The 18289-nt window shown below is 44.9% G+C and overlaps 1 protein-coding gene across 1 annotated transcript in view; it reads left to right on the top strand.

Moving 5' to 3' along the window:
• The first annotated feature begins 8415 nt into the window (after positions 1-8415).
• Positions 8416-18289, top strand: part of SORD (sorbitol dehydrogenase) — a 31002-nt gene continuing 21128 nt past the window's right edge. The window contains exons 1-5 of the mRNA XM_075069441.1: positions 8416-8446; positions 9618-9651; positions 11049-11213; positions 14008-14167; positions 17938-18056. Of these exons, the coding sequence (XP_074925542.1) occupies positions 11063-11213; positions 14008-14167; positions 17938-18056 (430 nt within the window). The 5' untranslated portion in view covers positions 8416-8446; positions 9618-9651; positions 11049-11062. The remainder of the gene's footprint in view (positions 8447-9617; positions 9652-11048; positions 11214-14007; positions 14168-17937; positions 18057-18289) is intronic.

The following is an 18289-nucleotide window of genomic DNA, read 5'->3' as shown; positions in this document are numbered from 1 at the left end:
CAGGTGTACAGCCAGCGCTGCAAACAGGGAGTTGCAGCGCTGGCTGAGCTTTTAAGTGTGGACACCTGCTAAGTTGCAGCGCTGTAACCCCCTCACCAGCGCTGCAACTTGCAAGTGTAGCCATGGCCTCAGACATGTAACCCAATATCCAGCTCTCCACTGGCACCTGCTGACATCAGTTATCTAAGAAAAAATAGTTCTTGATGGCATGTGTTAGGTTCTTCATAGTTCTTGGTTAAGCCATTCAGATTTCAATAGTTCTTTCTGGCTATTTACCATATTGGCTGGTTCATTGCTAGTTCTGAACAGCAGTTTTTAGGATTGCAAGGGGAAAAAAATCTGTTATTAAACTAAATGAGGAAATTAGCATGTGTCAATAGAAATGTTAAACTTTTGTAGCTCTGCATTTGTGTTAACAATACACTGTTTAAAATACAGCAACTGTTTGATCTTAACAGGCAACTCCAGGCCTGTGCAATAATGATGTACATGTAATGAAGCACCTCCTTCATCACTTCCTTTTGTAAAAAGTAGAAATAGGGCCCGCTATATGTTTCTTGGTACGGAAAAGGGGAAATGATGTTAAAAATCCATTGTGATTTTAAAAAAAATTACATTGTAACAGAGAACCTATGAAATAAGGTTCCCTATCAAAACAAAAACAAAAACTGATTTGAAATGTTTCCAGCAGTAAAATATTCCATCTGTCTACCATGGCACATGACAGACCTTTTTTAGTCCCATTTTTTCTTAGATTATATGGAAATACTATATAAAAAGATACTCCTACTACAGTAATAACAACAGGCTAATAATAATACATAACATTTTACTGCACAGGTGGCACAGTATTAAAAGTTAGTTTGGATTATGTTTTCACAACTATTACATTTTTTCTAACATGGCTTCATATTATATAGGCCAATGCATTATTTTTATTCTCTTCACTTTGGCAATCTGCAGTTCCAGGTATCTGTAATCGGTAACACACAGCTGCACTGCTTGGAAGGGGCTGTTACAGCTTAGTTCAGCCAGGTTTTTCAATAGCTGTGTGTAGCTCTCACGTATTTGCATTACATGTATAATTTCCATCATCTGTGCAACTTCGGAACAGACGGTGGTTCCGGCGCTTTTCTGGTGTTCAGTGTGCGCTTACCTGGTGGTCTCCTTACCAGGCTACTGCCCTCCACCTGGTACCACTTTTTTTCCACCCAGTTTTGGTTATTAAAATGTATTCCCATCCATGAGCCGGAGCACTCAGATTCTTTCTCCATAACGTGGCCCTGGGATGGGGTCACACAGTGGGACAAGGAAGAGAAACTTGAATAGCTGCCCTCTCCCCACAAGGCCCCACGCCTGCCCCCCCCTTCAAGGCCCCACGCTGGGGCCCAACCCCCCCAGGCCTGCCCCTCACTTCAAGGTCCTGCGCTGGGGCCCAGTCCCCCCTCAGGGCTGCCCCCTTCAAGGCCCCGCGCTGGGGCCCAGTTCCCACCCTCAGGGCTGTCCCCCCCCCAAGGCTCTGCGCTGGGGCCCAGCCACCCCCAGGCCTTGCGCGGCTCCCTGGGGGCAGGGCCTCTCCCTCGCGCCCCCCAGGCAGTGCTGACCAGCCAGGCTGGCTGCGGTTTGGACTACGAGATCCGGCCACTCCCCCCGCCCGGGTCCTGCCAGCCACCGGCCCTTGGACCCGGCTAAAGTCCCTCTGGCCGCAGACGGGCGCAGCGGCTGCAGCCCAGGAGCAGCGCAAAGCAGCTGAGGCGCCGACTGCCGCTCACCCCTGGCCTCGCCGCCGCGCGCCCCCCGGCAGCCTGTGCACCTGCGCTGGGCAGCGGCCCTTGCTTGAGGCGGAAGCGCCGCGACGGCCCCGCCCCGGGTGGCTGAGGAGAGGATGGCGCGCACAAGCGCCGAGACCCGTCTGGTGGTGGTGCATCGCGCCGGGGACCTGCGCTGGTACGGCCGCCCCGCCCTGACACGCGAGGGCTGGGGGAGGATTCCAGCCTCGGGGGCTGTTGGGGGGTCACAGCCCTCAGGGAGTCAAGGGATTGGAGGCGGTCACAGCTCTTGGGGTTCAGGGGATGGGGTCACGCTCTAGGGATTAGGGGGATGGGGGTACAGCTCTTGGAGTTCAGGCCAGCGCCTTCCATTTAGGCAACCTAGGTAGTTGCCTGGGGCACCAGGATTTGGGGGCACTGCTGGTCGGCGGCAGTTCTGCGGCTGGGAGTCTTTCCGCGCTCCGGGTCTTCGGTGGCAATTCTGCGGCAGATCCTTCACTCGCTGTGGGATCCGTCGCTGAAGTGTCCCGAAGACTGGGAGCGCGGAAGGAGCCTCCCGCCGCAGAATTGCCACGGACCGGGAGCGCGGAAGGACCCCCCTGCCACAGAATTGCCACAGACCAGGAGCGCGGAAGGACCCCCCTGCCACAGAATTGCCGCCGACCGGGAGCGCGGAAGGACCCCCCCGGGCGCAGAATTGCCACTGACCGGGAGCATGGAAGGACCACCCTGTTGCAGAATTGCCGCCGACCGGGAGCGCGGAAGGACCCCCCTGCCACAGAATTGCCGCCGACCGGGAGCGCGGAAGGACCCCCCCCGCCGCAGAATTGCTGCCTAGGGCGCCAAAAACTCTGGCGCTGCTCCTGCTTGGGGTTTGCGGGATGGGGGGCACTCAGGGAGTTTCTGTGAGTTTGTAGCCCGCTGCTCAGCCAGCCCAGGACACTGCGTGGATCATAGACGTGTCAGGTATCCCCAGTCCATCCTCTCAGCCCAGGGCAGAGTTATTCCCTACAGGGCATTTCTCTGGATTTCTATGTTCCACATGGTGAGCCTCCCAGCTGTTACCTATGGAAATGTTTTCACATCTAATACATCTTTCTGGCAAGAAGCCTCTGGTATTTGGCTTAAATTCATCTTTCGTTAATTTCATTCCATTCTTCCTACTTAGACCCCCCTGTAACACACTAAATAATTCCTTTCCCTCAAATATCAGTACACTCTTATCATGTCTCCCCTTCCCCTCTTCCCAGTCATTGCTTAGCTAAGCAGTTAACTCTTTTTATTTTTCCTCCAGCTCCCCAATTGTTTATATTGCTTTCTTCAGGGTTTTTGCATATTACATCAAATAAGGTGTCAGATCATTGCTGTTTAATAAGACTCAGCCTAACCCAGATCTACTCCAGCTGTGTCCATTGCTGTTAATTATTGCCTGTTGTTACTGTCCTTCAACCTGTTTTGAATGCACATGACTATTTCTGTCCAGGCCAGTTGGCATTAATTTACTCGGTGACTTCATGTGACACAGTATCAAATGACCTACTAGAATTAAATGAAGGAAAGTTGGGAATCTTTCTGGTCATTGGCAAGGCTGTTTTGTACCTCCTCACAATTCAGAGGACTTAGGGCCCTCGCAGGCCAGGAGTGGAATGGAAGCTCCATTTGCCCCTGAGTTTGGCGGGGAGTGAGGATTGTAGGACTCAGTGGGTTAGCTGGGGAGACCGGGATTGGCACTGCTGAAGCTCTATTTGGCAAGATAAGGGCACTCCCAAAGAAGGGGAAGAGATCAGACAAGAGATAGCAGGGAAATGACGCTGGAGAAGTTCCACCACATTAGACTGCAGAGTGACAAACTAGCCTTGCAGTCTTCTCTGTTTTACCCAAATTCTGTTCAGTCCTCAGGATCCAGCAAGTTGCTAGCATGAGTCTCCGCTGCAAAGCGTGGGCATCCCTGTCATACAGGTTCGAGCAAAGAAGAGCATTGCTAACATCCTGTTTGTCTGTATTGCATTTGATGGTGTGTGGTGGGGAGGGCTGTGGAAGCCATACAGGTCAGTACATATTCCTGCGCCAGAAGGTGCTGCTGGGGAGCAAGAGAAAAGATAAACAACATTTCATGGTGTACATTTTAACAGCTCATGTGAACATGGCTAACAGCTAGGAATGACAGAGTGCCAACGCTGACCCAAACTTGCACACTATCGGCCTGATTTTCATTAGTGCTTCAATCTAGACCCCAACTTTCTGGCTGCAGTCAGGTTGTTAGACATCTGTTGTGTGTACAGGTATTTGCATTTGCAGATTTGGAAGATGCCAAATAAAAGGCCACTTCTGAAAATCAAGGCCTGTGTCTTAATGAACTTTGATAAGCAGTGAGGTAGTCACAGAAAATAGTTTTGATTTGGCAGGTGCTTGTGATTAAATATGGACTTTGGTCACCTGTTGTGGCTCAGTTTCTTTTTATTGCTCCAGTGCAGCTCAAAACAAAGCATAAGCAGTGTTCCATACAATGTGTGGCTCACAGCCACATTTGAGATAGCGGTAACATCTGCCAAAACAGTATTAAAAAGCAACACTTATAATAATGTGCATCTCATACACATATAATGTACAGTTTTCTAAATAGAAACATAGAGGAATTGCCATACTAGATCACACTCAAGGTCCATCTAGCCCAGTATCCTGACTCTGACTCAGGCGAAGTGGTGCCCACTTTGGATCACTTCATAATTTCTAATACTTAGAGATTGGCTTAAGCCCTGAAACATGGGGTTTAATATTCCTTTCACAATGTTAGTTAGCATTAACTGTAATAACTGGATAGGCTTATTATTCATATACATGTCCAATCCCTTTTTGAATCTCATTAAGTTCTTTACCTTAATGACTTCCTGTGGCAGTGAGTTCCAGAGTCTTTTTTTTCTTTGTACAATCTCTTGCACAATGGGGTCCTGATCCACTCCTAGGTCCTATGGTAATACAAATAATAAATAATATTTATATGTTGTATTTGTATAGTATTTACATGCTTTTATCAATTTTAATTTTGTCAGTTTTTAATTTAATTAAAAATCCCTGTTATCACACTCATTATCATGTCCCCTCTTATTTGTCTCCTCTCTAAGATAACAGTCCCAATCTCTTCAGTCTTTCTCCATATGAGAGTTTTTCCGGACTCAAGATCATTCTCGTCGTTCTTCCTTGAGCTCCCTAATGAGCAAATGGGTGCATGTTTTTTAGGATGCTCTTAGATACTCCACTTCCAGTATTGTGAGCTTCATTATCTTTTATACATATTGCAAGCTCCTATTTTCACACACAACTTTTCTAAAAAAAAGCTGAGGTTGTAAAAATTGTGTTTCACCAATTTACACATTTATGAGATGCTTTCTATACATGTGGATAACTCAAAAAAGGCTTTCTTTAGAAGCTTCCAATTCACTCTGGCTGTGTCCTGAGTGGGACAAAGATTACTGGAACCAGCCCAACTTATGAAGATATATATTCAAAAAAATGTTTAAAAATCAAAACATTTTAAATTACATTGTAACACATACTGATCCTCATCTGTGCCACACTCGCACATCACCATACATGGCAGGCTGCTGGCCAACCGTTTGCATGGTGGTGAGCGTCTGGTTTATGCACATGACCATTTGATTAGGATTGATTTGAGAATGCATTGTATTTCATGTGTAACTGGAAAAACCCATTCATGCTTGATAGGAGAGGATACTTTCGGATGTGCTCAATCATCCTGGAGCCATTCCTTTGCTTGATGATTTTATCTTCTCGGTAGCAGGTAAAAAAATGAACCTCTTCATGGCAATTTTTCTCCATTTCTCTGATCCTTGGAAAACAGCCACCAATGTAGCTCTGCAAGTGTTGTAATGTTGATCTCAAATAGTAAACTTGACATATGAACACCTCCAGTGCATTTGTGATCTCATCAATGACTGTCTCAGCCATTCCAGAGAGTCTTCAGAGGCTGAATCAAATGCCTTCCAGAAAGAAAATTGTGTCTTCCATCCTGAAAGGGTGTGAAAACCTGGCAGTGTGGCATCTTTTAATGGTCTGGGAGATAGGAACACATCTCTGAGGGATATACAGTGATTCTGTTCTCCAGCAGCAGGCACAGAAACAGAATTTGCAGAAGTCTTGGGAATTAAAAAGAAACTCCACTGAAAAGTGCGAGGCAGAAGTTTCATTATGCATGGGACAATGAAATTCTTTGAGTAGTTCTCTGTATGCTGTAATGTTTTTCCATGGTTAACTCATGCTTTGTGCAAATATGGGACAGTAGCTTCTTCATTGTGATATTGGAAATGTTTGTAGAGTCAGTGATTTTGTATTGGACAGATGCAATATTGTGGAGTCTATTCTTTTTGGTAATATTTGTAATAGATGCCTACTTATATGTGTCAAACATGAGGTGGATTTCATTGTAGGTCAAATCTTGGCAGGTGTTGACATACCAGTCACATCAATAGGTGCTGGCTTAGGAAGACCATGCAAGATGTGCATAAGTTTGGTTTTCACCTAGCACACATGCATTTGCTCCATCGCATTCAGACATCAGTTATGATACCTCAAAGAACTCATACTTTCCAAAGTCTCATGTAGGTCAACATGACACTGGGATCTGGACACAATCAGGAAACAAACAAGTGATGACTTGTGGTTAACGCTGTAATAGTTCCTGCCACCTTCACTTTGACTGTTGTCATTGCATTTGAGGAATGCTTCTTGATTGGAGCCCATTGATTGATGAAGCCTTGGATAATTCTTTGGGTTTTGAAGGCTTGATACAAGTCATGACCCAAAGTATCCATTCAGCTGACATCTTTAGCTGTCTCATTACTGAAGACTGCTTTTGTCATGATATTAATGAGCTCTGGTCCATCATAGGAGAATGGTTTGCCAGTGTGAGTAAGTTTATCCTGTAGCTTTAAAATTGCCATTTCTTGGCATTTAACAGCACCTAATGAGTCTAGATGGTGCTTGGTTTCTTTGGGGGAGGTCATCCCACTCAACCTTAATGTTTCATTTGAAGTTTGATGGAGTTTTGGATTGTCAGGAAAGATCTGGTGCTGATGTCACTGTGACCACCAATGCACCATTTAAAGAAGTAGTACTGCTCACATGGTATTATTTCTTCAGGTTTGACATCAGCTATGGACTCCTGAAATTCCCATGTGCTGCAATACAAAATGCTTTTCTGCAAAAGTTTAATGGCTGCAAACAGTGTTCACATCTGTTGAACTGTTGATATCAGTGCTTTCTTCCACTTTTGGTAGCACCATGTCTTTTGCAGATTTTAACGATATGTCCTGTGATTCATTTCTGTAGATAGGATTGCTAAAAACTTTGTCCATATCCTACAGTTCATCTTTAGTATGTGCTTTAAGAGCCTGTTTGCTGAGCATTTGTTCCTCCTCAATCCCGTTCAAAGCACATATTCTCTCCGTACTTAGTCTCTGTATCAGCCATTGCCATCACTTTCCCATCCATTAGAGGCTCTGCAAGGCATTTTATGAAATCCAGCTTAGTCATGTAGTTTGCAGTAGTGGTAGTATCATTATTTCTGTTGCTTTGACCTTTTGATGCAACATGTTACCTATGTTCTTGGTGTAGCACTTGATGTGATACACAATGTCATATGCATAGTCATCTTTTGGGTCAGTGTACCCCCTTTACTTTAATTTCCATGTAACGTTCTTGCCAACAGTGACTGCTTCGTACAGTTTCTCACCTGTTTTTCATGTTGAAACTGTGCTCAGTGGATGCCTTTGGGCTTCCGGCTTACTGCAGAAGAAGCGGATGTTCTTCTTGAAATGTATTCCATAGGAAATAGTGTAAGGCAAGTCTCACCCACAGCTGTCATTTGTCCTGGCATCTTCAACTTTTCCTGATGCTCAACGTACTTCCTCTCCAGACATACCAAATTCAGTTTATGAGTGCACTTCTTATAACTTGTAAGGTGCCACTGAGCATTGTGTTTAACCAGGTCCTCCATGATGGTATTCTCCAAAGATTCACTGCTAGTTGGAACTCTTTGTCTCCTCATTGTGCCTGAAAATAATCGAGACCAAAGTAAAAATGAGGATTTTGTAATAAATTACTTTGGGATTGTAATTAATCATGTTATGTTAATATGTGTATGCCATTTGTGAATGGATTCCCGTAGCTTCTGTCTGGATGCTGATGTCTTAACCAGTGCCTCATTACAACTTTTTTGGCACAATAAAGCTGATAATAAGTACCACTGAACCACTTCTCTTTTTTTGCTGATGATGGCACAACTGGAAGCACTCCTTCCATTTACAGTAATCTGTCACATAACAAAAAAAATCAGGCATCATATTTCTGAGCATTAACTGGTAACATAATACTGTCAGTGGAGGGCCCAATTTAGCTTTATGAGAGCTGCACGTTTGACATGGGCATGTTAAAGTATAATTTTAAAAAATGATTTTAAAATATTTTCTCGTATATGTAGTTCTAGATAATTGTTCTAAGTTTGTCGTGTTTGCTACCAGCACCATTGTGTTCATGGGAGAAAGGCCTCTCAAATGACAACTCTCTTGACTCACTTAGGACAACATTATGTTATCGAAATTTCCACCAACCAGAGGACCTGGCGCTGGGAGGCAGTGTGTTCCTGTGCCACTTCTCAGAAGGTGGCACCATTGAAATTATGATTCTATAGATTTTTATGAATCAAATGACACCTCACTTACTGTTCTACCGTTAACTTCCCAATAGGATACATGCTTTGTAACTATTTGTCTAGCTGCAGTATTGTACAACAAGATACCTTTAAAGAGTGGAAGACAAACTCTTTTGGTCCATGGGAGTCTTTCAACTGGGAGTTGGGCTGGTTCCAGTAATCTTGAAAAGACAATGGCAACCACCCCACTTTCATTTTTAAAGTTAGGAAGAAACTTTGCAGCAAATCTTTCAAGAACTCAGAAATCCACTTTTCCTCTCCATTATACACTAGCTCTCCAGTCCTGTGAACAGAGACAGTTATAGGGGTTTGAAAGCACAGTGTTTATTTTTGTACTTGGATATTTTGTTTAACTTGTGTAGTGAAATCCTAAGGATTTATTATTTTTTCTCTGAATACTTGGGAGGAGCTCAGATACCACAATGTTGGGGAACCACATAAGTATGTAAATATAGACAGAAGAGGTTAAAGTCCTGCAAACATATAGATTAACTTTTATTGGTGTGAAATGTGACTCAGGGTTGTAGCTGAGCCCTTCTATGTATGACAAAGTAACTGTGTAATGCTCATTCTCCTGGGATCCTCAGGCTCCGCTCTGTTAAATAGCCACTGTACCCTGCTTCTTTTATGCTCCCATTAATTCCACTTGTGGGGAAAAAGATGGTGTTTTTGCCCTCAGCAACATGGAATTTTTGTGGTGTTTTCCCCTTCCATGGGTTTTCCCTGTGATTGATCAATGATTCAAGTTTTATAATGCCTCATTCATATAACAATCTCAAGGAACAGCTATTCCAGGAATAATAGCATTACAAGACAAGGGCGTGAGAATAGGTATTTAGAAAGGGACATTTAATCCTGACTGTCTTTATAAGTTATTGCTTTACTGTGAATATCTGGTTCAAAAGCCACTTTGGTTTCAGAGGATTAGTTTGTTTTCAGATCATGGGATAAGGTGCTTTAACTGAAACCACAAGTCCTGTTCCATTCTTGGGAAGTTTGGTGTATAAGATGTGATCTCACTACTTTAATTACTTGTATACTGGAGAAAATTCTAGGGATTTCTCAGAAAGCAGCCCCAAATTTTCATGCAAACTGAATGCTTTTTGTTTGTTTCCCTGTAGGAAAATCGCCCAGTCCCAGAACCAGGTCCCAATGGTAGGTCTCTAGAGTGACTGCCTGCCTTCTACCTTGTGATTTTCTTGAGTGTAATTTCTTTCTAAATTCTCTATTTACCCTTTGCTGATCTCCCCCTGCAAACCAACTATAGTGTCTATGATAACATATAACATTGCCCAAAAAGGAGTGTGTAGGTGGAGCAGGTCAAATATTGCATCCATTTGAGAGGGGATGGTGGTGAAATCTGAAATGTATGTGGCGTTAGCTAACGCCTTCTCCTTATGTTTTAGCTTTACAAGATCTGGGAACAATAACAACTTATGAAAGACACAATCCTGAGGGTCCTATTGAGAAATGATGCATAAGGTCTGGAAAATTAGTTCTCTTCCTTTAGACCTACCTGCATCCACTCTGCTGAAGTGTAAGTGGATGGGACTTAGGGTGACCAGACAGCAAGTGTGAAAAATCAGGACAGAGGTGAGGGGTAATAGGAGCCTATATAAGAAAAAGACCCAAGAATCAGGACTGTATTTATAAAATCGGGACATCTGGTCATCCTAATGGAACTTGCACTGAGAAGGAAGAAGGTGTAAATAAAGTTGAGCGAGAGACTAGGTCATTTTAGTAACATCTGAATAACCAGCAGTGTTTGTGTGCTTCATATTACCTTCCTCTGAAGGAATGATATCACAAAGGGGTGCCAATGGGAGTTATAAATGATCTGCACTTCTCAGGATTGGGCTCATAGAAACTAGAGAAGGAAAAATTAGCTAGAAACTCCATTCTGACCTTATTCAGATAACAAGCTTGTAAAATGGAAATTCCATTGGGTTTTTGATGCCGCAGGCTGCTTATCATGTGATCGGAAACACTAAACATAGTTTCATTTTGATAATCTGATTTCCCTAACTCTGAAGTATATATGCTTTATTGCTGCATTCAAATGCATAGTACACCATTCTATCTGAAAATTATTCAAGTAGCCAGAAGTTCTGTGACTCATATTTAATCAAAGGTCCCATTTGTCACCCAGACTAGAGCTCTCTTCTTAGATTACTTTTGCCTTCATTTACAAGAGATGTATTTTATTTTAATCTCTTGGAAGTTTTAGGTTCTTATGTAGAATGTTCAGGTTTCAGTAAGTATCTCATAAATGTTGACTATCCTATAGGATGTAATTGAAAATGTGTTACAATGAAACATTTTAGTAAATGATGGTGAATGGATTAGGAAGATAAAGAAATAGAGGGAAGAAGATGATTGAAAACCTATTGAAACTTGTCTAGTCCACCCCCGGGGCTAGTGCAGGATTGTTCATTAGTGTATTTTCTAGTGATAAACATTGGAATGAGATTTTCAAAAGTGCTCTCAGCATTGGCCTAATTCTGTTCTCATGCAGCTAGTCTCTGGTTTATGACTCTTTCTTTCTTTGCCAGAGGTGCTGCTGAGGATGCATTCAGTCGGGATCTGTGGATCTGATGTCCACTACTGGCAGCATGGTAGAATTGGGGACTTTATTGTAAAGAAACCCATGGTGCTAGGGCATGAGGCATCCGGAACTGTCATCAAAGTGGGGTCATCAGTAACCCATCTGAAGCCAGGTGAGCAGCTTCCTTGAATCTTGTGGACGGTTGCCTGGTATGTACTTTCTCTGTTGTGATGAGGTTGAGAGGCTGGTCTGCTAGGAAATATTAAATGTTCATTGTGCGTTGATGAAATATTAGGAATCCTGCAAGCCAGAGAAGCCTAAGTCAAAACCTTCAGTTTGGGAGTGGTAAAAAGAGGAGGAAGATGGTCCAGTGATGCAAGTGCCAACCTGAGCGACCTTGGGCAAGTCACTTCATCTCCTTTTGCTCTGTTCCCCTTTTGTAAAGTGGGGGTAAGAGCACCGCCCTATCTCACAGGGGTGTTGGGAAAATCAGTACATTAAAGGTTGTGAGATGCAGGGTACTATGATAATGGGGGCCAGAAAATGGCCTTAGATGAAAATCTTAACTTGGATTTGAATTTCATAAATGACTCTGCCTTTATATTGGGTTAAAACTGGTGTGCAGGTCTCAGCGCCACCAGACTCGGGGTTCAGGAGCCAGAGCTGGGTCCCAGTTTTTTGGTTTGCACCAATATCTACCTAAAACACAGCTGTTGTCCTTTATCTGTTGGTTCACTGCTCTCTTCACCCCTTGCACAAATCCTCCTAACCAACCACCAGCCCTTCCAAGCCAAATCTGACTCTCTTTTATTGAAAAATCAAACCTAGAGTAAGATGTTACAATAAAAACAGCTCCTCTTGGGTTTTGTCTCCTGTCCCTGCTTTACTGCACAGTACATTGGACTGATTGACATCTGGTGTGATTTGGCCAAAACTGTCCCCTCACAAATGACAAGGCTCACTGCCATCCATCACTCACTTTGGACATCTGACTTCATGGCACTTCTTAGGAATCATTTGCTTTGACCTTTTGGAGAATGCGAAAATGAGTTGAATATTGCACATTCACTGTTGTGTTTTTAAAGGATATGAGTTGAATGTGCAATCCAAACGAGACCATAAAGCCTTTGTAGACCATGCATCGGAGTCACTCTTGCTGCTTGTGAACTGTTTTATTGAGCCAGTTAACTCCATATCATAACTTTCTTTTGCTATGTGTACATGCTCCAGAAGTTGAGGACATCTGGCATTGACGGTTAGGTGCTGGCTTACTAAGAAATGTGGTGCATTATTTTTCATTTACACCACTATAAATGTAGGGTAACTGTTAGCTTCATTAGAGTGACTCCAGATTTAAATAGGTGTAACACAAAGCAGAGTTTGACCCCAGAGTTAGATCTATGGGGCAGGGACTAAATTTTTCTCTGTGTTCTGTGCAGTACTGAGTATGCTGATGCCACTCTGTAATTAATAAACAATAGTAATGACCAAAGGGCCCTCCATCTGCCTGGACATCCTGAGGGGGACCTCTGAGCTAGAGAGCTGACCACAGCGTCACTGAGGAATTTGCCCAATGATTGGCTTTCTGGTGCTGAGTGAAAAGGGCTGGAAGCATTTTGAATGTATGAGTCTCTTGTACTCCCTTGAGGAGCTCCGGAAAACCTGACTGTGGAGCAGGTGAACAACTGCCCCTTTGCCACTCTGAGCTGTCCGAGGATTGATCAGGCAATGTGGAGCTCTCCCACATGAGAGTAAGGGGATTTTCTGCTCTATTTGGATGTATTTTGGCTACTGATCTCCTTACTTCTACATGCACTTCCAGGTCTTTACCAGGAGCCCAGCCTCCCTCCCCATCATAACTGTCAGTCTGGAGAGCAAGTACAGTGATTGCCATTAAAATCTGACATTTGCCAACAGATCCTGCATGCAGGGCTGGTGCAACCTATTAGGTAACCTAGGTGGTCGCCTAGGGCACTAGGATTTGGGGGATGGCATTTTCTTTGGTGGCGACCACGGCAACCAGATCTTCGGCCGCCCCGGTCGCCGCTGGCATTTAGGCGGAGGGAGCTGGGACAGGGGGGTGCAGGGAGGGCCACCTGCAGCAATTGGGGGGGGCGGCACGCAGGGGAACTCCCCGCCCCAGCTCACCCCTGCTCCACCAATTAGCTTAGGCACTGCAAGCCTGGGAGGTGAGAGAAGTGAAGCAGCGATGGTGTGCTCAGGGAGGAGGTGGAGCAGGGGTGAGCTGGGGCGGGGAGCTGCCTGACAGCTCCCCGCGCCGGGGTGGGGAGCTACTGTGGCTGGGAGGTGCCTCAGAGCAGGGGAGGGGAGCTGCCGCAGGCCTCGGGGAGGTGGTGGAGCAGAGGTGAGCTGGGGTGGGGAGCTGCCATGTGGCTCCCCAGGGTAGGGAGCTGCCGTGGGGGGGGCGCCTCAGGGCGGCGGCGGGCAGGGAACTGCCACAGGGCTCGGGGATGGGGGAGAGTGCAAGGTGGAAGTTTCTCCTAGGGCGCGAAACATCCTTGCACTGGCCCTGCCTGCATGGTGATTCCATTTAGTTCCTAATTGCAGGAGATCTCAGATACCACTAAGTGGTACTCTGTGACAAATGCAAGCTTTTTGATGGGAATAGGAAATCAGCCAATTTACAGTGATTAGACTGAGAGGCAGATGTAGGTAGCTCTGCATGTGACTGATCCGGCATCGTCTTAGTGTCTATCTGCCTCTTGCATATTATATTTCCTTCTGTAATGATGAACAGTGTATATGGCTGGGTGATGAGTCTCCGTAGCGTGGCATTAGGGAAATAGATTCAAGTGTATCAAAGGAAGTCTTTGTCTTTCAGTGGGTGTTTACAGAAAAGGGTAGATCTCTCCCTTCCTTGGCATCTGTCTTGATCATTCAGATCTCCACATAGTGCTGTGCCCACACACTCCTTGTCTCACCCCACCCTCCTTTCACTCATTCAGGCGATCGAGTGGCCATTGAGCCTGGTGCTCCACGAGACATCGATGAATTCTGCAAAATCGGACGCTACAACCTGTCTCCAACTATCTTCTTCTGTGCGACACCTCCCGATGATGGAAACCTGTGCCGATATTATGCACACAGTGCCAGCTTTTGCTACAAGTCAGTCACACACTCCCCCTGTGTGGGGTTAGCCATATGGCTCCTCCCACTCTCCCTCAGCCATCTGCACAATAGTAATCTAGTTACATGAAGTGCTTCTTGTTATTTCCCGAGATGCCCCTGGCATGGGTGGGGTTCAGATTGAAGCCTGATTGCCAAGTGTTTGGGAATGTGACCTAGATCTTAATCTGACCTCCTTTGTACTGGCCTCCTCTGTAATGCACTTTGAGAGCTACAGATTCTAAGTTCTGTAGAAGATCTAGGGATTATTTATTTATGTGTTTGTATTTGTTTTCATCTCCACTTTTCACCGTGATATCTGAGAACTGTATGATAGGAAGTAGTTAAACGGTTCTTTCCTGCAGATTTCCTATGACATTATTACTGCTTTAACCCCAATGGGTTTCCTTTTCTTAATCCTCTCTCTTCGTGCTCTCATTTCTACAAGGCAAGGTAAGGCCTGATGGTTTTTTGGGTTCTGCTGTTGGAAACTCCAGGAAGGACTTTTCCTCATTCGGCAAGGAGAGCCAGCCCTGTTGCTGCCCTGTACAAAGCACTGCAAGAACTGCTAAACCTGCAATACAATTTGCTCAGTTATTAACTGAGAAGACCCTAGACTGGTCCTGATTGTCCCAGGCAGCCAGTACCCCTGCTAATCCAGCCTTCGTGCAACACTGAAGATAATTTTGACCTCACTGATGCCAAAGGTCACATCTTGGTTGTCAGAGAAACTCACTTGGGCTCCAGTTCAGCAAACCATTTAAGCATATGAGCATCCATATTGCTTGATTGCAATGGGACTTAAGCACAAGCTTAATGTTAAGCATGTGCTGAAGTACTTGCTGAATTGGAGCATTAGAAAACCTAGCAACCCAAATTCATCCCTGCATAACTGCTCTGACTTCAGTAGAGTCATGCCAGGGATGAATTGTGTCCAGCATATCCATCCCTGGAAATACTCTGTTGGCAGTGCCATGTAGATATTTAATCTATGGAGTTTGCTCCCCTTTTGAGGCCCGTGTGGAACAGGGAGTTTCATGTACACTGAAGAAAGAACAAACCCGTAAATCCAGAAATGCACTAATGCTAGGGACTAACATTCCTCTTTCATTTGTGCCTGTGCATGCCCTAGAAATAGCATCCCTGATGTTTGCTGGATTGTCAGAAATGGACCTTCTGCGTTGGAATCATTGTCTCATAGTGACAGGATTTTGTACTCTTACTGGAGGGCCTTGGAGTATTTTGCAAACATTCATGAATGAAGCCTCTTTGCAAGGGAGCTAAGTATGATAATCCCTCTTTTTAGATGGATTAATTGAAGAACACATTGACCCTGTGGGCCAGTGGCAGAGCCCCAACAGATTCTCAGTACCCTGCTCTGTGCAGGGAGGGGATAAGTATCTGGCTTGGTTCCTTTTTTTCAGGTTATAATAAAAATCACACTTTGCCTTTCAATAGCACTTTCCATGTGAGTGTATTCAAGCACTTTGAAAGCATTTATTAATGTAACCTCATGGCTCTTGGCAGGTGGGCAAGAATCATTCACCCAGGAAGTTATAGGCTTGGTTTTCAAAATGTGAGACTGATGATGGACTGATTGTGTGTGTGTGTGCACATGTAACTGGTTGTGCCCCTGAGACAAGAGTGATGTTTTCTCGTGTTGCTATCATCACTCCATACCCTAAGCACAGCTCCCACTGGAAAGGGCTGAAGACTCCACGAAGGCCACTAAGGATCTTGTTTCGTCAATCAGATTTTCCTGGGAGTTGAGAAGATACCCTGGTAATGGGCAGCAATATAGAATCCTTAAAAAGATAGATTAGTGAACTCCCTCCCCCGCTAGTAACTGCTCAGACAAATTATTGACATGTACACCCTTGTGCACAGTCCTGGGCTGCTTCCGTTCTGAAACCCGGCTCACAAAATACCATGTCAATATGCAGCTTAGCACCAGTGCTTGCGCTGATAAAGCACTGGGGTAGTTTTATCAGAGACCCAAATCCTTACTCAGGCAAAATTCCCCCAAAAATCAGTTGCTCAAGGATCCTGCAGGATTAGGTCCATAAAGCAATAGAGCGTAGTCTGCTCTAGCATAGGTTTATTGATTTTTCTTCAGAAATCTCTGCTGCAATAAACTTGACATTTTCCTGTTAACAAACATAAAGGCCTTTTCTCATCTGGGTTTGTATCTGGTACCTAATGAAATGTCAGCATTGGAATTTGAGATCCAGTTAATCTGAAAAGGTTTGTCCCTCCCCCTCACTGTCCACTAGAGTGCACTGCTGCTGTCTGGCAGAGGAGGGCTCCTTCAAACTGGGGTCCTAAACAGCCTTTGGAGATACTAATAGCCCCAACTAGACTTTGCTGTTGCTTAGGGCTTATTCTTCACTGTCAGAAGAGTGTAGCTGATTGTGGCAGTATTTCTGCTGTGTTAGGACAATTTCCTTCTGTTTGATCTGTCATTGTTTCCTGGAAAGTCACTGTTTTGCTTCGCGGGGTGGCTCTCCTCTTGCAAAGGAAGGGAACTTTGATTTGTACTTGAATGAAAAGTGCTTTGGCTAAAACTTTCAAGCTTAGGTGCCCTCCGAATCTATATTTAGGCCTCCGAAGTAAAAGTGCCCAGATATACAGAGCTGCAGTGGGAGTCAGCAGAGTTTCTCTGGCTTTATGCTACCCAAATGAGATCAGAATCTACCCGTCTGACTTCAGGCTGCTCCTCTGCTGTCTCAAAGGAGGGGCCTTGTCACTGCCCTCCATTACCTGATTTTATAGAACACTTTTCGTTCAAATACAGTTTCCAGTGCCTGTTTTGTGAGAGGTTCCGTTTGCCTGGTAAATTTCTGAAAGGCCCCAGGGAGCTGAGGCTCAACTCTCTTGCAGCAGCTCAGAAATGTCTGTCTTATAGCAGAATCACACTGTCTGTCTCCCTCCTGCCATGTGCCTTCTGTCATCCTTTACTCCTGTTCCAACTGCATACAAGACACTGCCACTGTGGTTTGGGGGCGTTTGACTCCCTCTTTGCACCAGGTGTTAGTTACTCCACTGACTATGGAGAGCCAAGACCTTCAATTCTTCTTGGGAGAGTGAGTGCTAGGACCTAGTTACCAAGTGTGAAACTCTTTGTATATACCACACATTTGTATGAATCTCAGGCCAACCGACTGGTTGAAACACTTCCCACATGTCAGTGACCAGCAATAGAGTATGATGGGGTAATGAATAGGGGGATGTCTGATCTTATTTCCCTTTGCTTTGTGAGCTGAAGTGGCAACCTCTACAAGCTATAGCATTTCATGGGTCTGACCGGAGTCACCTGGGGGAACACTTCCCTTATTAACCTGAAGAGTGGATGATCTGCAGCACATTCCCCCTCTCCTCCGGGAATAGAACAATGATAGAAGTTGAAGGTGCAGAAGGCTTCTCGCCCGTACCCATCCAGGAAGGCAAAGCACACCTCTTCCCCACAACACATTGTTGAACATCCTCATGAATCACTGCAGCAAACAACAAACATCATGTTTTCTAGGGTGGGTGCCTAAATTGTGCCTGCCAAAAGAGAGATTGCAGAGTCTGATGGGTACTTAATTGCATAGTAGCCCCTTATGCAGTGCCCAGACCTGTGTTTTATTCCAATTATAAGGGCATTTTGCCAGCACAGTTTAAACACTAATCTTTGCAGACATGGTCCTGTGGATTGTAAAATGTTAGCTTCACTCCACAACCATTAAAAAGCCCCTATTGTGACTTTCCTGTGTTTCTGGTTCTTGCAGGCTTCCAGATAACATCACCTTTGAAGAAGGGGCCCTCATTGAACCACTCTCTGTGGGAATCCATGCCTGCCGAAGAGGCGGAGTCACTCTGGGATCCAAAGTCTTAATCTGTGGGGCTGGTATGGAATAACCCACCTCGTGCCTTGTGCTTCCCACCTGTCATGAGTGTTCTGTCACAGAGAAATGCAACAGAGGCCACGTCTACACTACGGGATAAAATCGAATTTGCTAAAATCGGTTTTATAAAACTGATATTATAATTTCGATTTCATGCGGCCACACTAGGCACAGTAATTCGGCGTTGTGCGTCCATGCTCCGAGGCTAACGTCGATTTCTGAAGCGTTGCATTGT

The sequence above is a fragment of the Chelonoidis abingdonii genome, chromosome 9 (genome assembly GCF_003597395.2).
Source record: "Chelonoidis abingdonii isolate Lonesome George chromosome 9, CheloAbing_2.0, whole genome shotgun sequence".
Lineage (NCBI taxonomy): Eukaryota > Metazoa > Chordata > Testudines > Testudinidae > Chelonoidis > Chelonoidis abingdonii.
This window is presented reverse-complemented; position numbering and strand designations above follow the sequence as displayed.